The following is a 25,812-nucleotide window of genomic DNA, read 5'->3' on the forward strand; positions in this document are numbered from 1 at the left end:
ACTTTAGCGTACCGAATAACCCGCTGCTCTGGTTCTCCCCGGCTGGTTCATCGGGTCTTCCAATAGCCGAACTCAGCCAAGACTGTGGCTGGTGGTTTGGTATTTGGTATTTGCGAGGGTCACATGGTTCACCCGCTCTCCTCGTCTAATTTCCCTGGACTGTCGGTTCAACTCCCTTGCCCCCTCGTCTCCTATTGACTGTCTTGAACTTGTTCTTCGCCGTCTCGTCCGAAAGATACCCAAAATAGATATGAGCTACCCCGAGGTCCAACCTTTCCCTGTCTCTTTTGCTTTACCCCAGATTCCTGGTTCCAGTATCACGAACCAAAGAGCACAAACCCCCTTGGAACTTTAAACTTTGATGGATCTAGCATCTTCTCGTATACAGAGTACACTTCCCTCCATCTGCACAGATCGCGCAAGGATCTGCATAGTTGGGACTCAGCCGGGAACGAAAGCTGGCCAGTGCCACAACAAGCTGTTCAAGCCATGTGCTAAAATTCCGCATTCCATCGATCCCATTGTTATAGACCCGAAGCCACTGGTTTTCCTTAATCTATAGTAACTTGGCTTCGGATGAGAGCGCCAGCCTACTACAATGGCATGAACTCCTCTCGCATACTTTGATTTGCCTAGGCCGGTACCATTGTCTCCTTTCTACACATACTCTCAACATCCCAGTCCTCGCTGCCGACCCCATTCCGCACCACGAACAGTCCGGCCGGATCCCATTGGTTCTTGATTTGACGCAATCGGCCATAATGGTGGCCCCAGAAAGCATTCTGGAAGTCACTCTGATCGGGATCTGCCTCGTTGAAGTAGACACCACCTCCCTCGGGATCGATGGAGGCGAGAATGGGTGTATTGGTCTGGGACAGCGTTTGATGTGCGGCTGATTGAGCTTCGGGTGTGGGCGGGAATGATTGCATCAGGACTACAAGGAGGGACGATGACCGCCACAGCGGATTGACTGATGCGTCCTCGTCCTTGGCGTTGAGGTTAATCTGCCCTCCTAGCACATTGACCGTGATCAGTGCGCCAGGGTCCAACATCAACTTGGAAAAGCATGCTGTGAGTCTTGAAGCGCCGGCGGTGCTATTCATGAATGATTCGGATATCACTACGCTGCTTTGCAGGTATCCGATCCCGCCAATGTCCACCTGTTTTGGAATGGTGAGGAATGCGCTGATCGTGGAGTACTCGGCCAACTCATATTGATACTCGATACCAAACCAGTCAAGAAACCTCAGAAAGGGCAGAATCTGTTCCTCAACCAACTCTGATTCGGTGTCGTCCCAGACAAACATTGTCCAATTCACGTACCAATGGTAATTTGGCAGATGACCTACTATGTACTGTCCCGAATTTCCATTAACCGACATGGATTGCGTGAGTCGCACAACCTGCGCTACTGCTTGCCAGAAGACATCATTTGCTCGTGGATAGATGAAGTGAACGGTCGGGATAACCGCTGGAATATCCGGATATGCTCGCATCGTGGCCTTGGTGACAACGCCATAAGTGCCTCCTCCGCCTCCCCGGAGGGCCCAGAACAAATCATCATGTTGGTATTCATTCGCAGTGACTATCTCGCCCTGCGTTCATTAGCGCCATGAGAACCTAAGGAACAGTCCACGTACCTGTGCAGTCACAACCTCCATTTCTAGCACATGATCTACCGCCAGTCCATACATTGGACTAAGAACTGTTGACACTCCACCTCCCTGGAGATATCCTCCGGCAACCCCGACCGTGGAACATTCTCCGGCCACCACGATGAGCCCTCGAGCAGCAGCGGCGGCATAAAGCTCACCTACCATGACTCCGGCCCCTATCGTGACCGCAGGCACCCCACTGGCGTTGGGGTTATCCATTCCCAAATCCCCTTGGGAAGGCACGAAGTCATCATGGAAGGTTATGTCTTTCAGACGATTCGTGAGGATTTGGAGAGAATGGGGAGCACCGGAGCGACCAGTTGAGTCATGACCTGTATTCTTGATGACCAATCGAATATTCCTTTGCTTGGCAAATTTGACCACTGCGCAGATCTCATCGACTGAGTGGATCACTGCAGAGTATAACGGTATGCGACCTTGCCCGCACACCGAGCGCGGATTCGCCTCAATAGTACAATTCTCGTTTTCCCGGGGCCAGTTCTCCCAGTTGAAGCTCTGCAGAGCTCCTGTGGTGTTTGCATATTTGTCAGCGACGACGGACACATGTAGGCGTTGCTCATACTTGGCACCCTACCTGGCTGCTCTGCGCGCCAATTAGAGTCATACTGCAAGTGAACAAGCTGATTGCAAGAGGCTTGGTTGAAGAAGGGCTCATGGCATACATGGCCGATGGGGTAGACTCGAACTAAACGACCACTGATGGATTTATTCAAGTGTTTCCAATCATCCCTGGAAGGCCAGCATGCGTCACCAGGTTGACACCGACATTGCAAATCGGCTCTCACGACGGGCGATACTAGGAAAAGCAGCAATGCTAGAATTATCAGCATTATCGATCCGTAGTGATTGATGCAACTAACTCCCTAACAGTGACAAGGGTGGGAGCTACCTCCAAAGCATTGAGCGTATCGGGGAACGGCCCCTTCTGGGTCGGAAGGTCCTTCCTGTGTTGCTACTACTACTAGCGGTAGATTGCTATGGCAAGGCTCTCCTCATTTTGGCTCGACTATAATGGCCCCATTACTAAGGCAATCCTGACGCCCATAGGGATACCCCAGACGCTTATTTGCGGAAATTATCTTATGCTGTGATACCATGCTTTGCGCGGTGTATGCGTCGCTAACGTCTACGACACGACTTGGGGACAGGATGCACCCAAGGCGGGCCCCAAAGCGCCCTTATCAACACTCTTCTCTTAATAAGAAAATCGCCCACTAGTAACATTAGGAAGTGGAAGTAGTACAAATGTTCCATCAATCAGGTAAGCGGCAGTACGGCGGATAAGCTATAATTGACGCCTGATAGAAGGTGCCCCTTATGACGCTTGCCTTGCAGTTGCTGGTCTATATATAGATTTCAGGAGAAACGTATACACAAGCGCATAACGGGACTATTAACCTTACTTTCAAGAATACTAAACCCCAAGGTATTTGTAAATTGTCATTGGCGAATGTGAAGTAAAGCAGCATAGATTAAACCATCCAGCTCTGCTTAACGTAGTGTGGCCTCAGGCAAATTGGAGCCTGATCATTTTCATCTTCGCGACACTTCAATTTGCAACTCCACTCGTCCCCATTCCAGCTCTGCAACGACCCGCCATCACTGATTTTCTCCGGACTCCGAGGTACTACCGCTAGAGAGACTGTGCTTGAACCACTGTACGCCTGTTGTGATCACCGACAAATGCTCTCCACTTCGGTCGCGTCCCGATCGGCGCTGTCGCGCAACCTTCGGGGACTTGTGAAGTGGTCGCGCCAGTCTTGCTGGACGAGCTCTTCGCTGTCCTGTCTTCTCCACGTGAATAGCACCATTCCCGTCCCCGAAGGGAGCTTATACCGGGATCTTGAGCTCTAAAACGGTCTTCCTTTTCGTCCACATCGCTGTGCTGAAGGACATTGCTGCTCGGGCGCTAAGCTATCGGTTTTGGGATACCTGACAGTCGACGCTTGGCAATGACAGAACGCCGGAATCCATTCATCCGTTTAATAGGGAAGAGGGTGAAGAAGAACATGAAAAAGGAAATAAAAAGAAAAAGCAAGGCAAGGCGGGAGATGGTAAGATTCTGCAGCAAACTGCAATGCATTATGCAAGATTTTCTCCACGTCACGTTTCTGCAGCTCTTCATGAGCTCTCCAGTCGAGCAGTATCTGATCACATACCCCCGGTCGCATCAGCGACAATCCTGGTTTAGCCGGCTTACAGAGGTCTGCATTGGAATGTTATCTCTTCACCCCTCTTCACTCGTGTTCACTTCCACCAATGGTGAAGAGCTGGACAACAAGTGGTGGGCGAAGGAGCATTCAGCAGGGTGGCTAGGGAGATGATCCCTGTCAAGCTTGTGCATGCTGCTAACTCCTTGGCTCACGAGACAACGCCACTCATATCTTCACCGCGAGAAGTGCTCTCGAGGGAAGGTCTCCGGGAAGAAGAGCCGTCGGTCTCGCACCGCGAAACTCAAAAGGATCATCACTGAGACAGCGTCGAGTGGACCTCAACTGTTTGCCTAGGAACTCCCAACTCACTTAGTCTCGACTTTGTGGGCCTGGAATAACCCATAATATGTCCGCACGGCTGACACGACCCAAGACACGGCAGCCTACAACACTACAGTTTGAACCGTCTCTTTTTCCGTCTTTTAGGTTGGCCGGGAATGGTTATGGCGCAAACGTTGCGGGGTTGTCTTTCGTGTCTCACTGTCGATCGCAGGACTAGACTCAATGAGAGTCCCACTCGCCAAGCTTCTGTCAACTGCCTTTAATTGGGGCATCTGCTCTTCTGACTTGTGATCCTTTCGTCCTTGTGAGACACTGTTCTTATCGCTGTGTCACAGCTGCCGACAGGGTGGTAATCTTGAATATACAATGGCCTCGACTGATCAGACGTGGGAATTCGTCGTTGTGGGTGGTTAGTATGGAAGTCTCGTTCGTCGATCAGGACCTCACCTAACGATGCTATAGGTGGCCCGGCGGGCTGTGCCCTTGCTTCAAGGCTTGCTCGGTCAGCGCGACGGCCTCAGGTCCTGCTGCTTGAAGCCGGCCCTCGTAACGATGATCCATCACTGCGTGTGGACGGCCAACGATGGCAGACCTTTATGAATGGAAACTTGAACTGGGGGTACAAGACCACCCCACAAGAACACTGTAATGGCCGACAGATCGACTATTCTCGGGGCAAGGTCCTGGGCGGCAGCAGCGCCATCAACTTCGGTGTCTACACCGTGGGTGCGCGTGACGACTATAACCAATGGGCTGGGCTTGTTGGTGATGACCTGTTTCGCTGGGAGCGCATGCAGGCTCGATTCAGACAGCTGGAAACATTTAACGGTGCCATTGTGGACCCAAAGAATAGCAAATATGCAGCCCCGAGGACCTCAGACCATGGCTCCCAAGGGAGTCTGAAGGTCGGCTATGCTGCTGAGTGGGAGCAGGATCTTCCCCTGATGATGGATGTCTTCGAGCAGGCTGGCCTGGCTCGGAACCCTGACCACAACTCGGGAGACCCGATTGGCATGGCATTGGTCATTAATTCATCCCACCAGGGCCGAAGAGTGACAGCAACTGATCTTTTGGACGGAGCCCCGTCCAATTTGACCATCATAACGGAGACGCCAGCGCTCAGGCTCGTGCTCCAAGGCACCAAGACTGTTGGTGTGGAAACCAAGGGGGCAAAATGTATGCAATCGAGCTGTTCTTAAAGCCGAACCGTTCAACTAACCATGGCTTGTCGCTGCAGACTTCGCATCCAAAGAAGTGATTCTAACAACCGGATCACTGGACACGCCCAAGATCCTAATGCATTCGGGACTTGGACCAGCGGGACAACTACAACAATTCGGGATCCCCGTCGTCAAGGACATGCCTGCGGTAGGCCAGGGCCTTCGAGACCACTTTTTCGCACCGCTGTGCTTCCAACGCAACCCAACAACAAACGATCGCGATGCTTTCTTCGGCAACCCGGCCGCCATGGAGTCAGCTCTAGAACAATGGAGCAAAGATGGCACAGGGCCGTGGGCGCGGCACTCGTGCCAGATTGGCGCCGGCTGGCTCAAGTCCGACCGCTTGGTCGCATCTGAGGAATTCAAAGCACTGCCGCCGACAGTGCAGGAATTCCTACAACGCGACACGGTGCCACACTACGAGTTCATGACACACTTCCCGCTGCATCTCATCTCTCCCGAGCCTTTCAAAGATTACAGCTACGTTTGCATGCTCGTGTTTTTGATGAACGAGCAATCCAGCGGTGAAGTGCGTCTGCAGTCAGCCAACCCTGAAGACCCGCTGCTGTTTGATCCAAAGTTCTTGTCCCACCCGTTTGACAGGCGCGCATGTATTGAGATCTATCGCCACGCGCTGGATGTGACGAAGCATGAATCTTTCCAAAAAGACACCGTGTCCGCATTGATTGCGCCCCCGTCCGAGTCGGATGAGGATATTCTTGAGTTCTGGAAGAACACCCTCGGATCCAGTTGGCACATGACTGGAACGACCAAGATGGGTAAGTCCGGGGATGCCGATGCTGTCGTGGACAGCCGGTTCCGGGTATTTGGTGTCGAGAATCTGCGGATCGCCGACATGGGTGTGGTGCCTGTTTTGACGAACAACCACACACAGGCAACTGCGTATGTGACCGGTTTGACATGTGGAGATGCGCTGGCAGAGGAATATGGGCTTGATACTTCGGAGGCTCGATTGTAGGTGGTATCACAAGTCAGGAAGCAAGCCTTGTCAGGAAATGCGATTACTATGAATCACTAGCTCTCTAGATGAGTTTTTCTCATGAGGATTTATGTCAATCATAACTTCCTGCTCATATCTTTGGAGCTGGGACTCGGTGTATATGAATGAGATTATTTGAAGACGGCACCGGTAATTCTCTGCCTGATTCTCATCATTCCATCATCTTTCCGTCTTCATGGGGCCAGTCGTGTACCTCATCAACACGAAAGAGGCATTTTACCCCTACGTAATTAGGCACGTAAGTACAATTCCGAAATTGTGTAGAAGTCCATCCCACGCAATCTTCTACCCGTCCACCACATTTGAGCATAACAACCTAGACAACAAGACAAGAAAGTCTTCACTACTAGTTTCTCATCTTCTGCAACACTTACACTTGAAGAAACATTGCTCTATTTGCAAGATATACAAAACCCCCTACAATACTACACCTCCAAGCCGAAACAATGGACTCACCACACCAAATATTCCTCATCCCCGAGGTACTGGAACCAGTCCTCCTAAACCTAGACACAACCACCCTCCTCCTCTCACAACGCGTCTGCCACCTCTGGAACTCACTCATCAAAACATCCCCATCCCTCCAAACGGCCTTATTCTTCCGCCCTCAAAAAGAGTTATCGACATCGACACCGGCCCTGAAACCTAAGCGCACTGTAAACCCCTTCCTGAACAAGCTCCTGAAACACTTTGTCAGCAACCATGGACCAAGTTTCCACAGAGTTTTTAGTTCTTATCTCTCTCGATTCGGACCACAAAAGAGCAGTGATCCCTCCATCTCAGAGTTAGAACGTCGACACCCCTACCTCCGCCACGAAGCCAGCTGGCGAGAAATGCTCCTCCACCAGCCCCCAGCCCCGACTCTAGCGGTCAGTGACGATCTCATTCCCCTGAGCATCGGCGGGGTACCATCCAACGAGTCAAACGCAGTCCTGAGACTGAAGCATCTAGAGAGGCTTGTTCAGATGTGTTTCTCGCTCCCAGTGGGAAAAGTTCTCATCTTCTATCCTATGCATAATCCACCTTGGGGTCGCGCGCCGGTGTCATTTCTACGGAGATTTCTGGATACTTGTGACACTTATATAGTTCCGAGGTATTTTGTGCTGACGGGATTGTCTACGGTGGGAGATGCCCCCGTGGAATGTGGCTGGTCTGCGGGTCTCCCCTGGCTGACTGAGGTTGGGAGGTGGCTTAAAGAGTGGGAGGCTATACGGGAGAGCTGGAGGTTGGAGTATCTTACTCATTTTATGTACCTATATTTTTATGGAAGTTGAAGGGTTTATGGGAGGTTGGATGGTATGAAGTACTGGAATGGGTGGGATAATTGGGGAAGTGTGGATGTTTGCATCTGCGCTATATCATGGAAAGTGTGCGTATAACAACACCTGTTGGTGATATGAAGAAGTTGATCACAAGTGTATTAGACTGATGGTCAGCAGTGACTGGAATGGTAGTTAAGGTCTTGCTTGTCGAATGACAACTTTGCTGATCTATGTGCTCCACTACTATCCAACATCATTTAAGAATACTCACGTGGTAGAATATACAGATCATTGCAATCGTAAATAAGACCACGAACCAGGGCACTGCACTACCCTGAAGGGTGTATGAGAGCTCAAAAGAAGTAGCTCCAATCTAGGATAGTGTTAAACGGAGATGCAACCAAGTATGTACATACGAATCAAACACGAGGTGCCCAGCAACAATAGGCACACACTCTGCAGGCACACACCATTTCTGCCTGCACAGCATATAGATACTGTCCAGCGTGACCGCTCCTGTGACCGCCCAAAGCGGCAGAAACTAGTCTACCTCGACCAAAAAACCTCGGATTTAAGCGGATTTAAGAGCATACAGTCCCCCTAAAGTCAACTGGGGATTCTGTATGTTTTCTGACCGCCTTTTGAATTCTGCCGTCTGACATGCCAGTGCCTTGGGAAAGTACATGTTCGACACGTATTGTGCAATGTTTTAGACACTCCCATGCTATCTGATAATAGGCCTGCCATATGCCTGTATGCTAGTTTCAATGTCGAGGCTCTTTGTCGCATTCCGAGCAACATTCGACAGGATATTCCATGCTTTTGCGACCTCGATTAACATCCCGCGAGCGGCAGCTTTAATCGGGCCGTTTTACTTACATTTGATGATGGAGTCTAGTTAATAGGTCCTTCGCTCGGCGTGTACAAAGGGCGCTGAGATATCGATGGAGCTTAGTTCAAAACTGCTCGAAAGTGGAGCCGATACCTTGAATCATATAAAATTGACAAGTGACATTCTATTACGAGCTGTGCACCTTTGCAGGCCAGTCGTATGCCCATCCTATTTACTCGACGCTGACTTGAAAGCCCCACCACCGAACATGAGGTTGATATACCGTTTATTTTGATGAGCAAAGCCCCCAGCTGGCCTCTCGCAAAAGCTTGGAAAACAACAGGGTCTGGCGAACCGGAATTGGCCGCACCGCTGAAAGCTAAAAGTGATATATCAGCTAGAAACAATGACTTACAAGCTGTCTCAATTACGGTTTAATCAGATAGGCTCATTGTTTGAACGAGGCGGCATTTTCCTCAACTGTCCCAGAAGCCCTGATGATAGCTTCCCCAGGCTTGTCACAGTCGCGCTACGAGTTGGATGAGAACCTCGTTCAAGCCTTCCAAAATGGATTCGCAGCTGCCGCTGCCGAAGACACGCGTAATGAACAGACAGTAACCAATAAAATCGCCCTTGAGACCCTACAGCAGACCAGATGCTCATGGCTGTTGACACGGTTACTTAATTTTGACTCAACTGATGACTACAATCTGTTATTTGCCGTGTGGGAACATGTATACGGCCAAGGAAAGGATGCCAGGTCTTATTTTACCGAGAAGCGATCGTCGTCAAGCTTCATAGAGCTTGACAATGACATCAGATTAGAGGACCAGCCGATTCAGAAGATTGAAAAGGCAGAGCGGGACTACTTTCGGGGTAATACATTCCAGGAGGCTATTGCAAGGAGGCTAACACTAGTCTCGCGGTGGGGTTGCCAATACACGCCACCCCATCAGCAGCATCCCCGAAAAGCGGGGAAAGTTTTTTCACTGATTACAACTTGTGGAAGTGGATCATGCTTTTCTAAAGAAGAGTGAGATCGCATTTGCTGGCCCAAATGAGCTGAAGGTCTTCAGCTGGTGCAGCATTTTCACGGCCCACAATTGGACCGATCAAATGAGTACAAGGGGTCACACAAGCATGATTATTTGCAAGAATGGAATGAGAAGCATTCAATTTCTATGACATTACCACATCAATCATGACCTAATCAGAAAAGTGCTTCTGTTGCTCTATATGCTATCTAAAAAAGGATAAGTACATTTCTATAGGTGTCCCCGGAGATACTCGCCCAGCGCCATGATGGCCATGGCCTGCCCATATGGCATGGCTGTCAAGGGAATCTTCTTATAGAAGTCCAAAGAATCCCCCATGCCGGTACCAAAGCTCGTCTGCTGCAGTTCTCCGGTCTCGTCAACGGCGCTCAACACTGCCTGAATGGCCTTCTCTGCGACTACCCGATATTTCTTTGGCAAATACCTCTTCCTAACAGCCTTAAGGATACCATATGCGAAGCCTGCTGTGGCGGAGGCCTCGACATATGAATCAGGATGGTCAAGCAGGGTGTGCCAAAAGCCCGATTCCTCCTGCAGGCCCATGAGAGCCTCGCATTGGGCCTCTAACGTATCCAACAAGAACAGGCGAATAGGATCCCCCTCCTTCAAATCCAACAACTCAACAAACTCTGGGATAACCATAGTCACCCAACTATTACCACGTGCCCACCTCGCTCTAGCAAAGTTATGCCCACCATCCTCGAACGTCCAGCCATGAAACCACAGCCCGGTGCTCGTATCCACCAAGTACTTGACGTGCACCAACGTCTGACGCTTGGCCTCCTCCACATAATCCGGTCGATTCAGCAACTTTCCGATTTTTGCCAACGGCATGACGGTCATCATCAACGTATCATCCCACAACTGCTGGTAATTTTCCGTGAGGTATGTGGCGTGCTGCATCCCTCCCTGCTTGGTGCGCGGGAGTTCATGCATGGCCCATTCGGCCCATGCGTCCAGCCAGGGCAGGTAGACAGGGTTTTGCGTCTTCTCGTATACGTATGCCAGAGTAAGGAAGACGGCCATGGTGTTGATGTTCTTAGTGGTACCGCCTTCAGCGAAGCGGGCGGCGAACCAATCCTCGATAATTTGCAGGAGATGCGGAGAGCCGGTCATTTCATAGTACTTCCAGATGCCATAGAGGCCGATTCCATGCGTCCATTCCCAGCCATGCCAGGACTTGGTGTCGATGATGCGGCCATCGGCGAGGGGGAGGAGGAATTGACCGGTTTTGTCTTGGATGTTGACGAGGTTGGTGATGAGAAGGTCAATTTTGGATCGGACAGCGGGAGGAGATGTAGAAGCCATGATGAGAGATGAGGAGTTGAGTGGTATTACTGATGGAGTTGTTGATTGTGCTACACTCTGGTGATGCTGGTGTCTATAAGGTGGGATGGATCACCCCTCGTGTCGAGCTTCAGCAGCAATGCGGGGAATGTCCTCGGGCTAGCTTCAGCCGAGCAGCCACGTCTGAATCATGCCAAGCTCGCTCGGCAAACAGAGAAGATTGGTCGTGTAAGATGCTAAAGTGAGGATAGGCTGTGAAGCGCCTTTTAAGCGAAGGGCTCGGGCCAATTGTCCCCGCGCGGGGGCGGCAGGGTCCGCCCCCGGATTGTACGCGTGGAGAATCCCAGCCAGCAGCCATCCCTGGCATCAGACTATCAGACTATCAGACCTGCTCATCCTCTCTCTCATTGGAGTGAAAATACAGCCACGGAGCAGCCACTCGTGCCCTAGTCAGACTCTATCTCCCGCATGACCGATATAAGGGTGTCCGGGTCCCCCAGCCGGGGTTGACCCTCTCCAACCCTGGCAATTCTGGCAGGCAACATGTCCATGGAGAATATTAGCTCGACGCCCGCTGGCGGGCCTGATTCTAAGGGAGCTTCCACTACTGTGGAGGATCACAAGCCGCCGCAGGATGTGTCCCATGTCGAGCGGGTGCTGTCACCCTCCGACAAACTGAAGGCCCCGATCGATGCGAACCGCGTCGACAATGAGGTGCTGGAGTATGCCGCGCGCGGCCAGATTGAGGTCGATGAAGCCGAAAGTCGGCGTCTTCGTCGCATGATTGATCGTCGTGTGCTGGTCATCATGATCGTGACATACTTTCTGCAGGCCCTGGACAAGGGTACCATGTCGTTTGCTTCCATTATGGGTATTCGCGACGATGCCCATCTTGTGGGACAACAGGTGAGTCTGAACATATATCTGCTTATGGTCAAGCACTAATTAAGTAGTACTCCTGGCTCACAACCTGTATCTACATTGCCGTCCTCATTGTCGAATATCCCACCAACTGGATCATCCAACGCGTCCGCATCGCCAAATACCTCGGCTTCAACATCATCTGCTGGGGCACCATCCTAGCCCTGCACTCGGCATGCCACAACTTCGCCGGTCTAGTGACTGTGCGCACTCTGCTTGGTATCTTCGAAGCTGCATGCCAGCCCTCCTTCGTTGTCCTTTCCGGAATGTGGTATAAGCGTGAAGAACAAGCTGCCACCGTCACCTTCTGGTACACCCCAGCCTCTACACCCTAATCTACGTATACTAACAAGGTATAGGTATATGATGAACGGCGGCCAACAGATCGTCGGTGGTCTCCTAGCCTACTGCTTCAGTCTAATTGGCTCTGATCGCGCGCTCAAATCCTGGCAAGCGCTCTTCCTCACGTACGGCTGCATTTCCGTGCTCTGGGGGCTGTTTGTAATCTGGTGGATGCCCGATTCCCCCATGCGTGCTAAATGCTTTACCGAAGAGGACAAGCACAAGATGGTGGAGCGTGTGCGTGCCAACCAGACCGGACTCCAGAATAAGAAGTTCCGCGCGTATCAGATGTGGGAAGCGTTCCGGGATCCGCAGATGTACTGCTACTGCGCGATTCAGATCTTTACCACGCTGCCCACGAGTGGTCTGGGGGCGTTTGCAAATATCATCATCAGTGGGTTCAACTTTACGGAGTTACAGACGCAGTTGTTGGCGATGGTACTGGGCTTTTACATCATTATTGTGTTGTTGACGAGTGCGTGGTTGGTCAAGAAGTTTGAGCAGAATTTGCTGGTGATGTTGGGATTTATTATTCCGTGCGTCCCCCCATTCTTCTCGTATCTTATTCTGAGGTGTGATACTAACAAGATGTAGGTCCTTCGTCGGAACTATCGTCCTCATGACAGTGCAGAATCACTCCCTCAGCACCAAAGTGGGTCTTCTTATCAGCTACTACATTACGCTGTCGTTCTGGTCTGCCCAGAACTTGGGCTTGTCCATGGTGACGAGGAACATTGCCGGCGCTACTAAGAAGTCCACTGTTGTGGCTGCGACGTTTGTGTCTTGGGCTGTTGGAAACGCCATCGGTAGGACCCCTAGCTTACACACTATATCTCTCGGAGCCTTACTAATGAAGTAGGCCCCCAAGTGTTCCTCGATCGCGACGCCCCGCGGTACTTCATCGCCTTTGGTGTGCACCTCGGCTGCTACTCAGCCATGACACTGGCGGTGATCTTCCTCCGCTTCTACCTGATCCGGGAGAACAAGAAGAAGGACAAAGCGATGGCAGAGATGGGGATTGCACTGGATGGAGAGGACCACCTAGCGAGGGCATTCGAGGACCGAACAGACCGCGAGAATATCCACTTTAGGTATATTTACTAGGCCATAGCTATCATCCATCATTCATACAAATCAAGCATCTTATACCCTTCATCCGCCCCACCCACTATATACACCCATACCCTCCCAACATACTTGAATAGTATATAAATCACTTCCTCTCAAGATCAGCCACCAAATCCTCCACACTCCTCATCTCCTTCCCATTATTCTCCCCCACATCCAACGCGACCAACACCCGACTGACACAATTATACCCGGCAACCCCCGTGGTCAACTCCACAATCTCCCGATCCGACAACCCCACCTCCTTCAACTTCTCAAACGTGCTATCCTGCACCTTCACCGTCCTCGTCATCTCATCCACATACCGCACCACCGCCTTCTGCACACTCGTCAACTGACTTCCCTCCAACTGCTCATCCGCCTTCGCATCCCCCTCAGCCAGAGAGGGGAGTGTCCGCACCGCACCCAACTCCGCCCCCTTAATCCCCCCCTTCAGCGCCAACGGCGCATGCGCATTCCACTCGTAGATGGCATTGGTGAGCACGGCCACGCGACACACGGCGAGCTCGAGCAATCCGCCGTCGATGATAGTTTGCGTGCGGATGGCGCCCAGGAAGCTGTTCCAGCCGTCGGCGACGGGAGGGGAGTGTAGGAGGGAGAGGTCGAGGGGGATGAGGGGGCGGGGATGGCGGCGGGCGGCGATGCGGGAGTAGATTTCGGTGGTGGGGAGGTCGGTGGGGTCTGGAGGGGTGGAGGGGGCGTAGGGGAGACGCATTTTGCGGGTTTGTGTGAAGTTATTGGGTGGGTTGCTGGGTGGTTTATGTTTTGTTAGAATTGTTTGGTGTAGGAGGGGGGAGGGGGAATGACTTACAGCTTGAAGAGGGAGGGTTTGGGTCGTGGCTTGGGGAACGTAAACATTAATGTGGATGGAGGGGTGGTGGGGTGGGGATGGGGGAAGGTAATAGTAGTATTGTATGTTGGAGTGAGTTTGGGGATTATGGGTTGGAACCGTTTATCCGCCCGACCCGAAGTTCGTTGCCGAGTGGTGCGGGTTGCGGGAGGTCGGCTGTGTAGATGCCGATACTATCTTTCTGGGTTGGGTTTGGGGTGAGATCTGGGGGGGAGGAGTAGCACTAATGGTAACTACTTACTGCTAATGTTTACCATTGTTGGTGATTAATTGCTACCTGCTTACTGGTACAGGGTGAGTCTGGGGTGCGGGGATCGTGCGTCGGCGCATTCCTGAGTCTGCAGGGGTAGAGCAGTCATACTGGATTCGGAAAATAGTGAGGTTGCTGATTGTGGAGGATTGCAGTAGATAAAGGCTGTCAGTACTAGCTGGTACTCCACTCAGTCCAGCTAATTTTTGACAGACGCAGCACTGTTACTCCAGTAATAGATTCGTGAAATGGATCTATCGTCGATTTTAATCTATTCCAATTCATGGATATATCACCGAAGTTTCTCACATACCATCTCTGCAAGGGACCCCCTCGCTGATCCCTCACGTCTGTCTCTGGCTTCCCACCAACCCATGTCACATAGTGGCTTAGTACTAACCATTTCAACCATACAGCACCATTCCAACCCCAAAGCCATCGGGATGATCCACGTCTATTGAACCTTGTTTCCCGCCATGACAGCTACTAGACTTTCCAGCCGTCAGCTTGGCCGAGGATCAAGCCCTGCAAGGGCGATGCAAGGGGTGGATGCAGAAACAAGTATCAACGTTCCAACGTCCGTTGCAATGGAACATGTCTGTCTTTACATGCATGACCCTAGCAGGTAGCTTCAGATAGAGACATGCTGACCGCCAGGACAGTATATAGCCTCTTTACTAGACACTATTCTAGATAGTAGGCCTGATACTTTCTTTTCTCACCACTATCACAAGTAGTATTACCATGAAGTGGCTCAATCTCCTCCCCATAGCCTTAGGGCTAGGTACCACACCCTCCCCACTACCACCTCTACACATCCATCAAACCATACTAACTAAGCTGATTACCAGCCAACGCAAGCATCATCTCCTTCTCCCCCCCGACCAACCCAGACATCATCTACAGCCTCACCATCCCCAACACCACGACCCTCTCCACCCCAGGTCCCATCTACATCCAAATCACCGCCCCAACCTCCATCCAATGGGTCGGCCTCGGCCAAGGCGCTCAAATGACCGGCGCCAACATGTTCATCCTGTACACCTCGTCATCCACCAAAATAACCCTCTCCCCGCGCTCCGGCCTCGGCCACTTCGAACCCCAATACACAAGCAACACCCAAATCACCATGCTCCCGGGCACCGGCATCTCCGCCATCAACTCCACCACCGCCGCCCTCACCAACAGCTCATCCTCCTCTGACAACACCAGAACAACCATGACGGCCAACTTCCGCTGCGACAACTGTCTCACCTGGCAAGACGGCACCGGCACGATGAACCCCAAGGACCCTAACTTCCCATTCATCTGGGCCTATCGCGAGGGCGTCCCCATCAACTCGGCGGCCATGGACGCGGACATCTCAATCCACGACGACATGGGTGGTATCCAAGTCGACCTCACTCGGGCAGGTATGCCCCCGCAACCTAACACCTCCAATACCGAGGACGACCAAATAAACCCCTTCACCAACTATAACCCAGCTACGGACTCCGTCCCCGTACAAGCCCCCAGCACACCTACCTCCCCGCTCCCCAACCTTACTAAAATGACGCATATCCTCATCACCCACGCTACGCTGATGTCCCTCTCCTTCGTGCTCTTCTACCCGCTCGCTGCTCTGCTCATGCCACTCCCCTTATCCCTCCCTGTCTCGAAGTTCCAGCTCCACATGCCACTCCAGATCTTCACGATGCTCATGACGCTTGCTGGCTTCGGATGCGGAATTTACCTCGCGTATGAGACGGGGCAGTTGAAGACGGCGCACCCTATCCTGGGGATTATTGTGGTCGGGGTGTTGGTGCTGTTTCAGCCGGCGATGGGGTGGTTGCAGCATTGGGGGTTCTTGAGGACGGGGGGGAGGACGGGGTGGGGGGTGTGTCATAGGTGGCTTGGGAGGGGGGTTATTGTGGTGGGCGTGGTTAATGGGGGGATTGGGTTGCATGCTGCTAGGGGGATGGGGATGGCGCCGTTGGGGGCGGTCATTGGGTATGCGGTTGTGGCGGGCGTGGTTGGAGTGGTTTATGTGGTGGGTGTGCTGGTGGGGTGGGTGGTGGAGAGGAGGAGGAAGAGGGTGGAGGGGGAGAGGGTAGATGGGGAGGGAGTTGGGGAGGTGCAGAGGGGGGCAAGTGTGGAGGGGAGGGATGTGCGGGAGAATGATGGGGAGAAGGGAGGGAGTGTGGAGGAGAGGGATGGTTAGGATGTTGGTGGTGGTGGAATGAGTGTAGGTTGAGAAGGGAGATATGCTAGTGAGATATAGTCTTTTCAAGGATCAAGGGTCGGACTAGTGGATCCCACGTGGTGTCAGCACTTTATTTATACCAGAATACTACTACTACAATTACTTAGTTTCCATAATTAGATTGAATAATCATTATTATCTATACCGTAATCTATATCATAGCCAACATTCTAAGCTAGCTTAGAACTTAAGAACAGCCTTACCCAGGTTCTTTCCATGGAAAATGCCCAACAATCCCTCGGGCGCATTCTCAATGCCCTGCGTCTCGTGGATCAAAGTCTTGAACGTGCCCTCCTTGATCCACTTCTGCACATTCTCCTGATGCTCCTTAGCATACTTATCACCCATGCCCTTATCACCGACAATGAAACCGCGCATATCCAGACGCTTGGTCAACACATTGGTAATGTTCTTGATGGGATAGCCACCACCGTTGTACTGCGAGATCATACCACAGACCACGACACGACCGAAATCATTCATCGCGTTGAGCGCAGCCTCGAGGTGCTCACCACCGACGTTCTCATAGTAGATATCCAGACCCTCGGGGGCCAGACGTGCCAGCGCATCAGCCGGCTTCTCCGTCTTGTAGTTGAATCCACCATCGAAGCCCAGCTCCTTGATGATGAAGTCGAGCTTCTCATCCGATCCGACAGATCCAATGACCTTCAGACCCTCGTGCTTAGCGAGCTGGCCGACCAGCTGGCCGACAGCGCCACTAGCGGCGGAGACGAAGATGGTCTCGCCCTTCTTGGGCTTGCCGATCTCGTAGAGGGAGGAGTAGGCAGTCAGACCGGGCATGCCGAGGGCGCCGATGAAGACGCGGAGGTCCTCGATGCCGAGGGGGTTCTCGAGGGCGCGGACGCGGGGGAGCTGCTCGGCGCTGACGGAGATGTACTGCTGGATAGGGAGGAAGCCGATGATCAGGTCGCCCTCCTTGTAGGCGGGGGTGTTGGAGCGGAGGACCTTGGCGATGATGCTGCTGTCGATGGGAGCGTCAAGGGTGAAGGCGGGAGAGTAGGACTTGATGTGGGCGGGGCGCATGCGGCCGCGCATGTAGGGGTCGAAGCTGGCATAGAGGGATTGCACGAAGATGCCGCCCTCCGGGGCCGGGGCGGAGGCGTCGTACGAGGCCTGCTCAACGACGACGTCCTGGCCGGGGACGAAGTAGCCGGAGGGGATTTGCTTGAAGACGAGGCTTTGGTTGGACATGGTTGCGATTATGGCTTGGATTTTTAGTAGGTACTTCGAGTAGAGGCAAAAGGGTCTGACGTAGGTTTATATTTCCTGCGGTGGAATCTCGATTACAAAGCATCATGGATGATTCTTCTGTGTATTGCGCCCCCCAAGGCAAACAGAAGCTTCTCGAGACGAGGATTGCATTTTGAGTTACCTAGGCTCTTACCGAAACAGGCTGGTGTGGGTGGGTTTTCACCAGGAACAACGGACAGATTGGTGCAGAAGCTCCGTTGAACCACGGCTCTGGTGGACCGTGCCGGTGATGAGGCAATCGGGGGATATGCTTGTTCGGGGCATCAACCGGTTCGGCATGATGGCGGCGACTCCCTGCTCGGCAAAGTTAGGATTTTCTTCATCAGTGTGTAACAGATCATTCTGGACATTCCAGAATACAAGTCTTACTGTGTAAAAGATATCCATCCGATAGTATCCCAGCTACAGAAACGCATCTCCGTGAAGGATTAGTTATGTCATACTGGCGGAGCGGATCTTAGAATCAGGAATGGAAGCCGGCGGGTTCCCACATGGCGGGGACTACGGTGTAGAGTTATGCCCTGGGCCGCGGGATAAAGGGACAGGCGGGGGATTCAATGCAGACGGTGAAACTGATTAGTATTCAGCGGCCGATGCTTATCAAGCAGAAATAGAAGGTGTTGGGACTGAAGAAAATCCCCAAGATACCTCGGCAGTGGCGGATGTTGAGGTTGATTTGAAGTTATCTCCATTATCCCCGGCATTAGTCAGCATAATCCGATTTTTTTTTTCCCTCGGAAAAGATTCGGTCTTCGGCATCAGCAGATTTGGCTTTTATTTACTGCATCTCAACCACACAATTCTTGAACTTTCGACTCGGAACGCCCTTCTCAAACAGTACATCCAACTCTTCAAAGGTCTTCCCTTGTGTCTCTGGCATACACCAGAAACAATATCCCGCGCACAGCGCACCCAACCCCGCAAACAAAAATCCCAGCTTGCCCCGCCAATTCCCCTCGTCTTCATTCATCGCATACGGAATCACCACCGCAAACACTACCGACCACACAAAGCAGCTGACTGTGGCCAGCGCAATGGTCAGTCCCCGCAATCGCGCCGATGATACCTCTGCCAGCAGCACATAGCAGAACGGGCCGAGACTGAGATCATACACGAACGTGCAGGCCAGCATGAGCCCACACTGTCCCCATACCGTGGCAGTGTCTCGCGGAACAACATCGAGCACACCGATCAGGCACTGTACCACCGCCAATGCGGAGCATCCGAAGATATACATAGTCCGGCGGCCGACGTAGGGCAGTAATAGCCACGACAGACACGTCCCGACTAGTCCCAACGCCGTCAGTCCGATGTTCATCGAGAATGCATGCGACGAGTCCAAGCCCGCCAGCTCCATAAAGTGCACAGCGTAGTTGATGAAAAAGACATTTCCGGTGAACGCTTGCATGTTGTAGGCCATCACGCAGATCAGCAGCCGACGGAGGTTTGGCCCACGCAGACATTCCCGGTACGTCGGTCGGTCGGCCTGGAAACTGGCCTCTAGACGCAGCGTCTCTTCGATATGAGATAGCTGGCGCGACACATCTACAGCTGGGGTGGCCAGACGCCGCAGCGATGCTCGTGCCGCTTCGTTGCGACCATGCCGACATAGCCAGTATGGTGGATCGGGGCAGAAGAAGATCAGCGCCAGCATGATACATGGTAGCGCCCACTGCGTCGCGATAGGAATTTTGTACGACATGGTGGTATTAAGCGATTCCGTCCCTTTCAGAATGCCTGATGCGATGAGCGAGCCGATCGAGAAGGCGAGGTTGGTCATTGTAGCAGCGAACCCGCGGAGTGCCAGCGGAGTCACCTCTCCCACGTACGCGGAGGCACAGATGGGGTAAAATGCGATGATGCACCCATTGATGAGCTCGCCTACAAAGAGCTGAGCTGGCGTGTGACTGAAGAACTGCAGGAAGATAAATGCGATGGATAAAGACGAGCACACCGCTATCATCACTCGCGGACCAAAGCGATCGTAGGCAAAGCCCGAGCAGAGAGCGCCCACGATGGCCCCTACTAAGTTGGCGTATTGGAAGGCAGAGATCCACCGAGCCGCTAGGACGTATTCCCCATGGTAGTTGTAGCCGTATGTCTTCTTAAAGACGTCGAGACCAACCAGTCCTTTAACAATGCCGCCGTCCTATACCAGTTAGGGCTGCATCTCACATGGAGGATGAGATGACCTACAATGCCTTTCAGAATGGTCGCCTGTGAGAAGTCAACAATTGCTTTTCCAATGAACAGAATTCTCTTACTAGGTTCATGAACGATGCCCAAGCCACAGCCGGCCAGTGCAGTCGCATGGCTTCCCAGAACCCCAGCGCATGTTCCTTTCGAGTGAACTCCTGCGCGAACTCGGCTTCATCTCCCACACCAACCGGGATAGCCTGAACGACTGTGTGTCGCTTGTCATCTGGAATATTGCCCATGGCAGTGATGCTGGTTCAGCTCTTCGTACATCATGGAAATCCATCTGTATTTATGTGTGGCGCGCCTGCTGTCTTGGCCTTCTTGGCTCGGGTGGTTGCGCCAATCGCTTCGTACAACATCATATCGGTACCATTTAGTTATCCTACAGTGCTCAATGCCAATGTGCAGCTAAGGATATCTATATCTTTATTTGCTGAATCCATATCCACATCTGTAATGCCGTGCTAAGCACACTGAGACTTGATTGGCAGAAGGTATTGGGACACCCTCTTTTGAGGACCTTGAGGTTTCTGCCGAGACAGCTAATAGTTGGATGCTGGGTAGTAGAGCAAGTTATTACATCTTCTATCAAACATTCTTAGTCAAATGTATACCAACTACATGTTGAACAATACATCCTTGATTTCTGCTGGAAATTATGATAGTGCTTCTTCGAAATATTTCTGAAAACTTTTACTTACTATAGTTGAACTTGACATTGATTTTTCGAGTCCTTCTGAAAATTATACAATTCATTTCTACTAGTACATCAAGATGAAATTAGATACTAGGACCTTTATCATGTCTGCTATTGGAAAAATATCATCTTAGCACCAAGGATTTCGAGACGTGCCAATTACTGAAAGAGACATAGTCTGAGTTTTTATTATTCCAGAATTCGCAACGATGATCCGCTGGGTATATCTCAGGAACAATAACACCACACTAAGACGTATCTCTCCCCTCTGATGTTGTGATATTTCAAGTTGGTATTCTAACAATTGGCCACTGGAAACACACAAGCCTGTACAGTCTCGGAGCGAAAGTCCCATGACCAAACTCGGCTGCGAGGCTATCCTCCATCCTAGCCAGTTTGATCAAGCTGAATGTTTCAGTAACCGCTTCCAGCAGGGTTGCGAGTAGATCAACCCAGCGTAAATTGTCGCATTGGCCGTCTTGCTGAAGGCACCGACAATAGTGGGCATGTTCATCGGCAGGTTTCTCCGCTGCTCCGTAGGATTAGTCAGCATCTGCATATTCTTGCTCACAGAAGCAATAGAGAAATTTAAGAATAAGCAATGCTCCTGTGACCTAGTTAGTTTGATATTTATTTGCTGTTTTAATCACACTCGCTTGACGCGGTGTTTGCACTTTGCGCTCGAGCCAGCTGGGATCCTCGCCACAGAACACCTGCCGAGAGATACTCCGGCGATCTACGGACAATCTAGACGCACGCACGCAAAGGGTCCAATCATCAAGATGTGCATCTATCATGTGTCTACTTGCTGTTAAGGCTACCCAGGCGCCGGAGAACGCCGCCTCAGGCAACAGACCGGAGCCACCGGCTGGCAGCTGAACTTGAAGGCGGAAAATCTCCGACTGGAGGCAAAAGACGCCGTCCGTGCCTCGTGTCACTCATGTCGATAACATCACAGCGCACAGCTCTTCCACGTTCCAGCTGTGTGACGCTTGTCAAGGCGGCATGCTGCAGGTCAACGTGATTGGAAGGTGAGACAAAGACGGCAATTCAGGCGTCCGACGATCAAACTGGCGTCCACTCACTGTCGGAGCTAAACAGTTCCCATGCGCACCGCAATGACAAACTAGATTTCAAGGTGCGGGGAATGTCAGCAACCTGGCTGAATGCGGCCAGCATATAGAGTTCAAAACAACGGCTTTGGCCGACTATCATATGGCTAGATTATTTCATCACTCGTAGGCCATTGCGACGGTGTTCTTATATAGTCCGGTCATGCCCTCTATCTTTTGTCTGCTTTCTGTCATTTCCATCACCATACTTAATCGCAATTTGTAGACATCATGGCTTTGGATTTTACAGTGAGTGACTAATTAACAGTTCTCCCATCTGCATCCGATCTAATAGACCAGACCTTTCATAATGTTATCGACAACGAATTGACATCCACGACGCAAACCCGTCATGGAATTAACCCGGCCAACTGCCAGCCCAACCCCGAGGTGCCAGTCTCGACGGCAGAAGATCTCGATCGCGCAGTGGATGCTGCCAGCCGAGCGTTTCGTCAATGGTCACGGACCTCGTTTGACGAGCGTCGCACTGTCATCCATTCCTATGCTGATCTCATCGCGGCCAATAAAGAAGGATTGGCGGCACTTCTGTCCCGCGAGCAGGGCAAATCCCTGAGCCAGGCATCGACCGAGCTGGACATGGCCATTCAGTGGACCCGTTCGCTCAGTACCATTGCCATCCCCAAGACGGTTGTCAGTGAGACAGAAGACCGCGAAGTTATTCAGCGCTATATTCCCATCGGTGTGGCCGCCGCTATTGTGCCCTGGAACTTTCCCGTACTGTTGGCTATCGGCAAAATTGTCCCGGCTGTATACACGGGTAACACTATTATCGTCAAGCCCTCCCCATACACGCCATACTGTGATTTAAAGCTGGCAGAACTGGCAGCCCAATGCTTTCCGCCGGGCGTGGTGCAGGCGCTTAGTGGGGGTGATGATTTGGGGCCGATGATTACCGAGCACCCGGGCATTCAGAAGATTAGCTTCACGGGTTCAATAGCTACGGGTCAGCGTGTCATGGCTAGTTGTGCCAAGACTTTGAAGAAAGTGACACTGGAATTGGGCGGGAATGACCCCTGCATTGTCTGCGAGGATGTGGACATTGATGCTATAGTTCCCCAGGTACGTCGCATCATCTACGCTCCTTTAGCTCTCCTAATTGTATAGATTGCCTTTCTCTCCTTCCTATGCTCCAGTCAGATCTGCATGATGATCAAGCGCCTGTACGTGCAGGAGAAGATCTACGATGAGTTCCGCGACAAACTTGTCCAGCATGTTCAAAGCCTGAAGATGGGCGAGGGGACCGAGCCGGATGTATTTATTGGGCCTCTGCAAAACAAAATGCAATACGACAAAGCCACCGATCTTCTTAACAACATCCATTCCAGCGGTTTCAGCACCCTCTCCAGCCATTCCATCCCAGACCGAACTGGCTACTTCATCACTCCGACAATCGTCGACAACCCGCCTGAGACATCCCGCGTCGTCCAGGAGGAGCCATTCGCTCCAATCCTGCCGCTTCTCAAATGGTCCGACGAGACGGACGTGCTTGCGCGCGCCAACAACACCGATTACGGCCTAGGGGCATCTGTCTGGAGCCGGGACCTGCAGCGCGCACGACGCATGGCAGATCAGCTCGAGGCTGGCACAGTCTGGGTGAACTCGCACTTCGAATGTGCACCATCCGTACCATTCGGAGGACACAAGAAGAGCGGCCTGGGAGTCGAGTGGGGATTGAACGGACTGACAGGATGGTGCAACTCGCAGACTCTGTGGTTACCAAAGCTTTAATCAATTATCTGTATTTAAGGATCTAATGCAATCAATTCTCACACAACCGGCCACCTCGCACCCACCTTCCCCCCCAACCCAGCCCTCTCCACGACCTCCCTACTCCTCCTCTCTGCCTCCCTGACCACCTCCCCCTCATCCATCGTCACCAACTCGCCCTCCCTAACCACAACCCTCCCGTCCACCATCACAAACCTCACATCTCTCCCCGTAGCCGTATACACCACCGCACTAACCGGATTGAACCACGGCTGCATCTCCACGCCCCTGGCATCAATCGCCACAATATCCGCCTTCTTCCCCGCCTCCAAGCTCCCAATACTATCCTGCAACCCCAGCGCCTTGGCCCCATTAATCGTCGCCATCTCTAGCACTTCTTCTGCACTCACAACCGTAGGATCCCCACTCACTCCCTTATGGATAATCCCCGCCAGCTTCATCTCCTGCAACATGTCGCAGGTGTTATTGCACGGCGCACCATCCGTCCCTAGCCCGATATTCACCCCGGCACGCTGCAGATCCGGCACACGACATGTCCCGGACGCGAGCTTTGCATTGGAAGTGGGGCAGTGCGCGACGTGCGTCCCGGACTTGGCTAGAAGGGAGATGTCCCCGTCGTCGAGGTGGACCATGTGCACTAGTACTGTAGATGGGGAGAGCAGGCCGACGCTGTCGCAGTACGTCATGGGGGTGTGGTCGACGGAGGAGAAGAAGTCTCGGTCTGCGGAGACTTCGGCGCAGTGCATGGTGATGGGGATGTTGTGTTTGGCTGAGAGGGCGGTCATTTCTTTGTAGAGGGAGGCAGAGACACTGAAAACATCGTTAGTTTGACCATCACCACCCAGATCTCCCTCATGGACCGGAACATAGAGAGATAGAAAAGGGAAATATATACCCCCCCGGCGTCCTCGCCCCAAACCAAACCCTAATCCGATCATCCGCCTTCCCATTCCACTTCTCCCACATCTTCATCGTGCCTAGCAACGAAGTCTCCCGATCCTCAATCAACCCCGGATGCATCGCCCACGCATCATCTTTCGCGTACCGGCCAGTATCCATGACGATCTTGCCCAAGCAGCCTCGGATCCCGCTCTCCTCGACGGCACGACACAGCCCATCAAACCCATACCTGTCTGCGAACTATATTCCCCTCCCCAAATATGAGTCATTAGCATATCTCTCCCTCTCCAAAAAACCACAAATCCAACAGAAAAATAAATGAAATGAGAAACACACCATACTCTCCAAAAAACACGTCGTTCCACTCTTCAACATCTCCGCAATACTCAATCTCGCAGCGGCGTACCCATCCTGGGGAGTGAAATTCCCCTGTAGGACCCAGATGCGCTCGCACAGCCAGGATACCAGCTCGAGATCGTCTGCGCAGCCGCGGAGGAGGGTCTGGGCGGTGTGCATGTGCGTGGAGATTAGCCCAGGGATGAGGATGTGGCCGGTGAGGTCGATTACTTCTTCGTCGGGGTATTTGGCTAGGAGAGCGGGGGTTTTGTCGATGTCGGTTATGTAGCTGGATTGCGTGCGGAGGGCGCCGTTGGTGAGGATTGTGCGGGTCGGGGAGAGAGTAAGGATTGTGGCGTTGGTGAGGAGCATTTTGATTTGTGGTTTGGTTTTGGGAATAGGAGTGGGTTAGAGTGGGATTTGAGGCTTGAAATCCGTGGGTATTAGTGATGGTGGTTGTGGTTTGTGTAGGGGGTATTGTTTTATAGATGGGGTGGTGGCGGAGGTCGCCGATGCGGGGGTGAAGGGGGTCGCCTGGGGAGTTGGGGATACAGATAAGATAAGATTATAGTACATATGATTTACTACTGTGTACACAAACACATTGCCGTTTGCTGGGTTGGCTTGTATCCCGCTCAAAAGTAGGAGTATCCTATACTTATAGAGTCAAACTTATGATAGTGTAGTAGTACGATATATCTCGAAGTTTGTTCCAGTTCTAGTAATTAAGGTACCCTCCATATACCCCGAAGGCGGGCGGCCTGGGTAGAAAACGACCATCCTTTCATTCATGTAAAGCAACACCGGATGTCAAGCTAATCTTAGAGAAATAGGGAAAGTGAACGACTGGCGGACTCTTGTTCTGGAAATATCAGCTGAAAGCAACCTCAGGAATCAATCCGAAACGTACCATATGAAGGATAATGTGCTGATTCACTGAAGAAGCACCCCTGTAATCAATGAGTC

General features: G+C 52.1%; 11 protein-coding genes across 11 annotated transcripts; 5 read left to right on the plus strand and 6 right to left on the minus strand.

Moving 5' to 3' along the window:
• Positions 1 to 204: 204 nt before the first annotated feature.
• On the minus strand, positions 205 to 2,721 carry BDQ94DRAFT_181487 (FAD-dependent oxidoreductase; the record flags this gene model as incomplete). Its single annotated transcript, XM_026773894.1, has 6 exons — positions 205 to 1,595; positions 1,641 to 2,182; positions 2,251 to 2,472; positions 2,566 to 2,598; positions 2,633 to 2,651; positions 2,701 to 2,721. The coding sequence occupies 6 exons, from the start codon at positions 2,719 to 2,721 to the stop codon at positions 633 to 635; spliced, it is 1,800 nt and encodes a 599-aa protein (XP_026631156.1). The 3' UTR covers positions 205 to 632.
• Positions 2,722 to 2,853: 132 nt separating this feature from the next.
• BDQ94DRAFT_135723 (uncharacterized protein) lies at positions 2,854 to 3,728 on the plus strand. Its single transcript, XM_026764739.1, has one exon. The coding sequence runs from the start codon at positions 3,360 to 3,362 to the stop codon at positions 3,528 to 3,530; it is 171 nt and encodes a 56-aa protein (XP_026631157.1). The 5' UTR covers positions 2,854 to 3,359; the 3' UTR covers positions 3,531 to 3,728.
• A 615-nt stretch (positions 3,729 to 4,343) lies between these two features.
• On the plus strand, positions 4,344 to 6,385 carry BDQ94DRAFT_73641 (GMC family oxidoreductase). The gene is made up of 3 exons (XM_026776427.1): positions 4,344 to 4,580; positions 4,634 to 5,347; positions 5,409 to 6,385. Exons 1-3 carry the CDS (start codon positions 4,538 to 4,540, stop codon positions 6,368 to 6,370), a joined length of 1,719 nt encoding a protein of 572 aa, XP_026631158.1. The 5' UTR covers positions 4,344 to 4,537; the 3' UTR covers positions 6,371 to 6,385.
• Positions 6,386 to 9,771: 3,386 nt separating this feature from the next.
• BDQ94DRAFT_166346 (glycoside hydrolase family 88/105 protein) lies at positions 9,772 to 10,869 on the minus strand (the record flags this gene model as incomplete). Its single annotated transcript, XM_026770520.1, has 1 exon — positions 9,772 to 10,869. One exon carries the CDS (start codon positions 10,867 to 10,869, stop codon positions 9,772 to 9,774), a length of 1,098 nt encoding a protein of 365 aa, XP_026631159.1.
• Positions 10,870 to 11,391: 522 nt separating this feature from the next.
• BDQ94DRAFT_156839 (putative 2-ketogluconate transporter) lies at positions 11,392 to 13,215 on the plus strand (the record flags this gene model as incomplete). Its single annotated transcript, XM_026768667.1, has 5 exons — positions 11,392 to 11,754; positions 11,802 to 12,079; positions 12,129 to 12,647; positions 12,706 to 12,917; positions 12,971 to 13,215. The coding sequence occupies 5 exons, from the start codon at positions 11,392 to 11,394 to the stop codon at positions 13,213 to 13,215; spliced, it is 1,617 nt and encodes a 538-aa protein (XP_026631160.1).
• BDQ94DRAFT_135728 (carboxymuconolactone decarboxylase family protein) lies at positions 13,192 to 14,159 on the minus strand. The gene is made up of 2 exons (XM_026764740.1): positions 14,051 to 14,159; positions 13,192 to 13,988 (listed from the first exon to the last, which is right to left on the minus strand). Exons 1-2 carry the CDS (start codon positions 14,095 to 14,097, stop codon positions 13,325 to 13,327), a joined length of 711 nt encoding a protein of 236 aa, XP_026631161.1. The 5' UTR covers positions 14,098 to 14,159; the 3' UTR covers positions 13,192 to 13,324.
• Positions 14,160 to 15,083: 924 nt separating this feature from the next.
• On the plus strand, positions 15,084 to 16,539 carry BDQ94DRAFT_166349 (cytochrome and DOMON domain-containing protein; the record flags this gene model as incomplete). Its single annotated transcript, XM_026770521.1, has 2 exons — positions 15,084 to 15,123; positions 15,191 to 16,539. 2 exons carry the CDS (start codon positions 15,084 to 15,086, stop codon positions 16,537 to 16,539), a joined length of 1,389 nt encoding a protein of 462 aa, XP_026631162.1.
• A 164-nt stretch (positions 16,540 to 16,703) lies between these two features.
• Positions 16,704 to 18,502, minus strand: BDQ94DRAFT_135729 (MDR family NADP-dependent oxidoreductase). Its single transcript, XM_026764741.1, has one exon. It carries the CDS (start codon positions 17,791 to 17,793, stop codon positions 16,762 to 16,764), a length of 1,032 nt encoding a protein of 343 aa, XP_026631163.1. The 5' UTR covers positions 17,794 to 18,502; the 3' UTR covers positions 16,704 to 16,761.
• A 129-nt stretch (positions 18,503 to 18,631) lies between these two features.
• BDQ94DRAFT_181492 (putative MFS alpha-glucoside transporter) lies at positions 18,632 to 20,291 on the minus strand (the record flags this gene model as incomplete). Its single annotated transcript, XM_026773895.1, has 3 exons — positions 18,632 to 20,002; positions 20,050 to 20,070; positions 20,118 to 20,291. The coding sequence occupies 3 exons, from the start codon at positions 20,289 to 20,291 to the stop codon at positions 18,632 to 18,634; spliced, it is 1,566 nt and encodes a 521-aa protein (XP_026631164.1).
• Positions 20,292 to 22,092: 1,801 nt separating this feature from the next.
• Positions 22,093 to 23,610, plus strand: BDQ94DRAFT_156842 (aldehyde dehydrogenase family protein; the record flags this gene model as incomplete). Its single annotated transcript, XM_026768668.1, has 3 exons — positions 22,093 to 22,110; positions 22,162 to 22,941; positions 22,987 to 23,610. The coding sequence occupies 3 exons, from the start codon at positions 22,093 to 22,095 to the stop codon at positions 23,608 to 23,610; spliced, it is 1,422 nt and encodes a 473-aa protein (XP_026631165.1).
• Positions 23,611 to 23,648: 38 nt separating this feature from the next.
• On the minus strand, positions 23,649 to 25,218 carry BDQ94DRAFT_166353 (amidohydrolase; the record flags this gene model as incomplete). Its single annotated transcript, XM_026770522.1, has 3 exons — positions 23,649 to 24,420; positions 24,506 to 24,750; positions 24,847 to 25,218. 3 exons carry the CDS (start codon positions 25,216 to 25,218, stop codon positions 23,649 to 23,651), a joined length of 1,389 nt encoding a protein of 462 aa, XP_026631166.1.
• Positions 25,219 to 25,812: the final 594 nt, after the last annotated feature.

This window comes from Aspergillus welwitschiae (genome assembly GCF_003344945.1).
Source record: "Aspergillus welwitschiae strain CBS 139.54b unplaced genomic scaffold BDQ94scaffold_3, whole genome shotgun sequence".
In the NCBI taxonomy this organism is placed as follows: Eukaryota; Fungi; Ascomycota; class Eurotiomycetes; order Eurotiales; family Aspergillaceae; genus Aspergillus; species Aspergillus welwitschiae.

Bases quoted from the DNA above. Each gene is read 5' to 3' on its own strand.
- BDQ94DRAFT_135728 (XM_026764740.1), bottom strand. From the start codon at position 14,097: ATGTTTACGTTCCCCAAGCCACGACCCAAACCCTCCCTCTTCAAGCT. The intron at 13,989-14,050 runs GTAAGTCATTCC...TAAACCACCCAG, and splicing joins AAACCCTCCCTCTTCAAGCT to CAACCCACCCAATAACTTCA.
- BDQ94DRAFT_135723 (XM_026764739.1), top strand. From the start codon at position 3,360: ATGCTCTCCACTTCGGTCGCGTCCCGATCGGCGCTGTCGCGCAACCTT.
- BDQ94DRAFT_73641 (XM_026776427.1), top strand. From the start codon at position 4,538: ATGGCCTCGACTGATCAGACGTGGGAATTCGTCGTTGTGGGTG. The intron at 4,581-4,633 runs GTTAGTATGGAA...ACGATGCTATAG, and splicing joins GGAATTCGTCGTTGTGGGTG to GTGGCCCGGCGGGCTGTGCC. The intron at 5,348-5,408 runs GTATGCAATCGA...TTGTCGCTGCAG, and splicing joins GGAAACCAAGGGGGCAAAAT to ACTTCGCATCCAAAGAAGTG.
- BDQ94DRAFT_135729 (XM_026764741.1), bottom strand. From the start codon at position 17,793: ATGTCCAACCAAAGCCTCGTCTTCAAGCAAATCCCCTCCGGCTACTTC.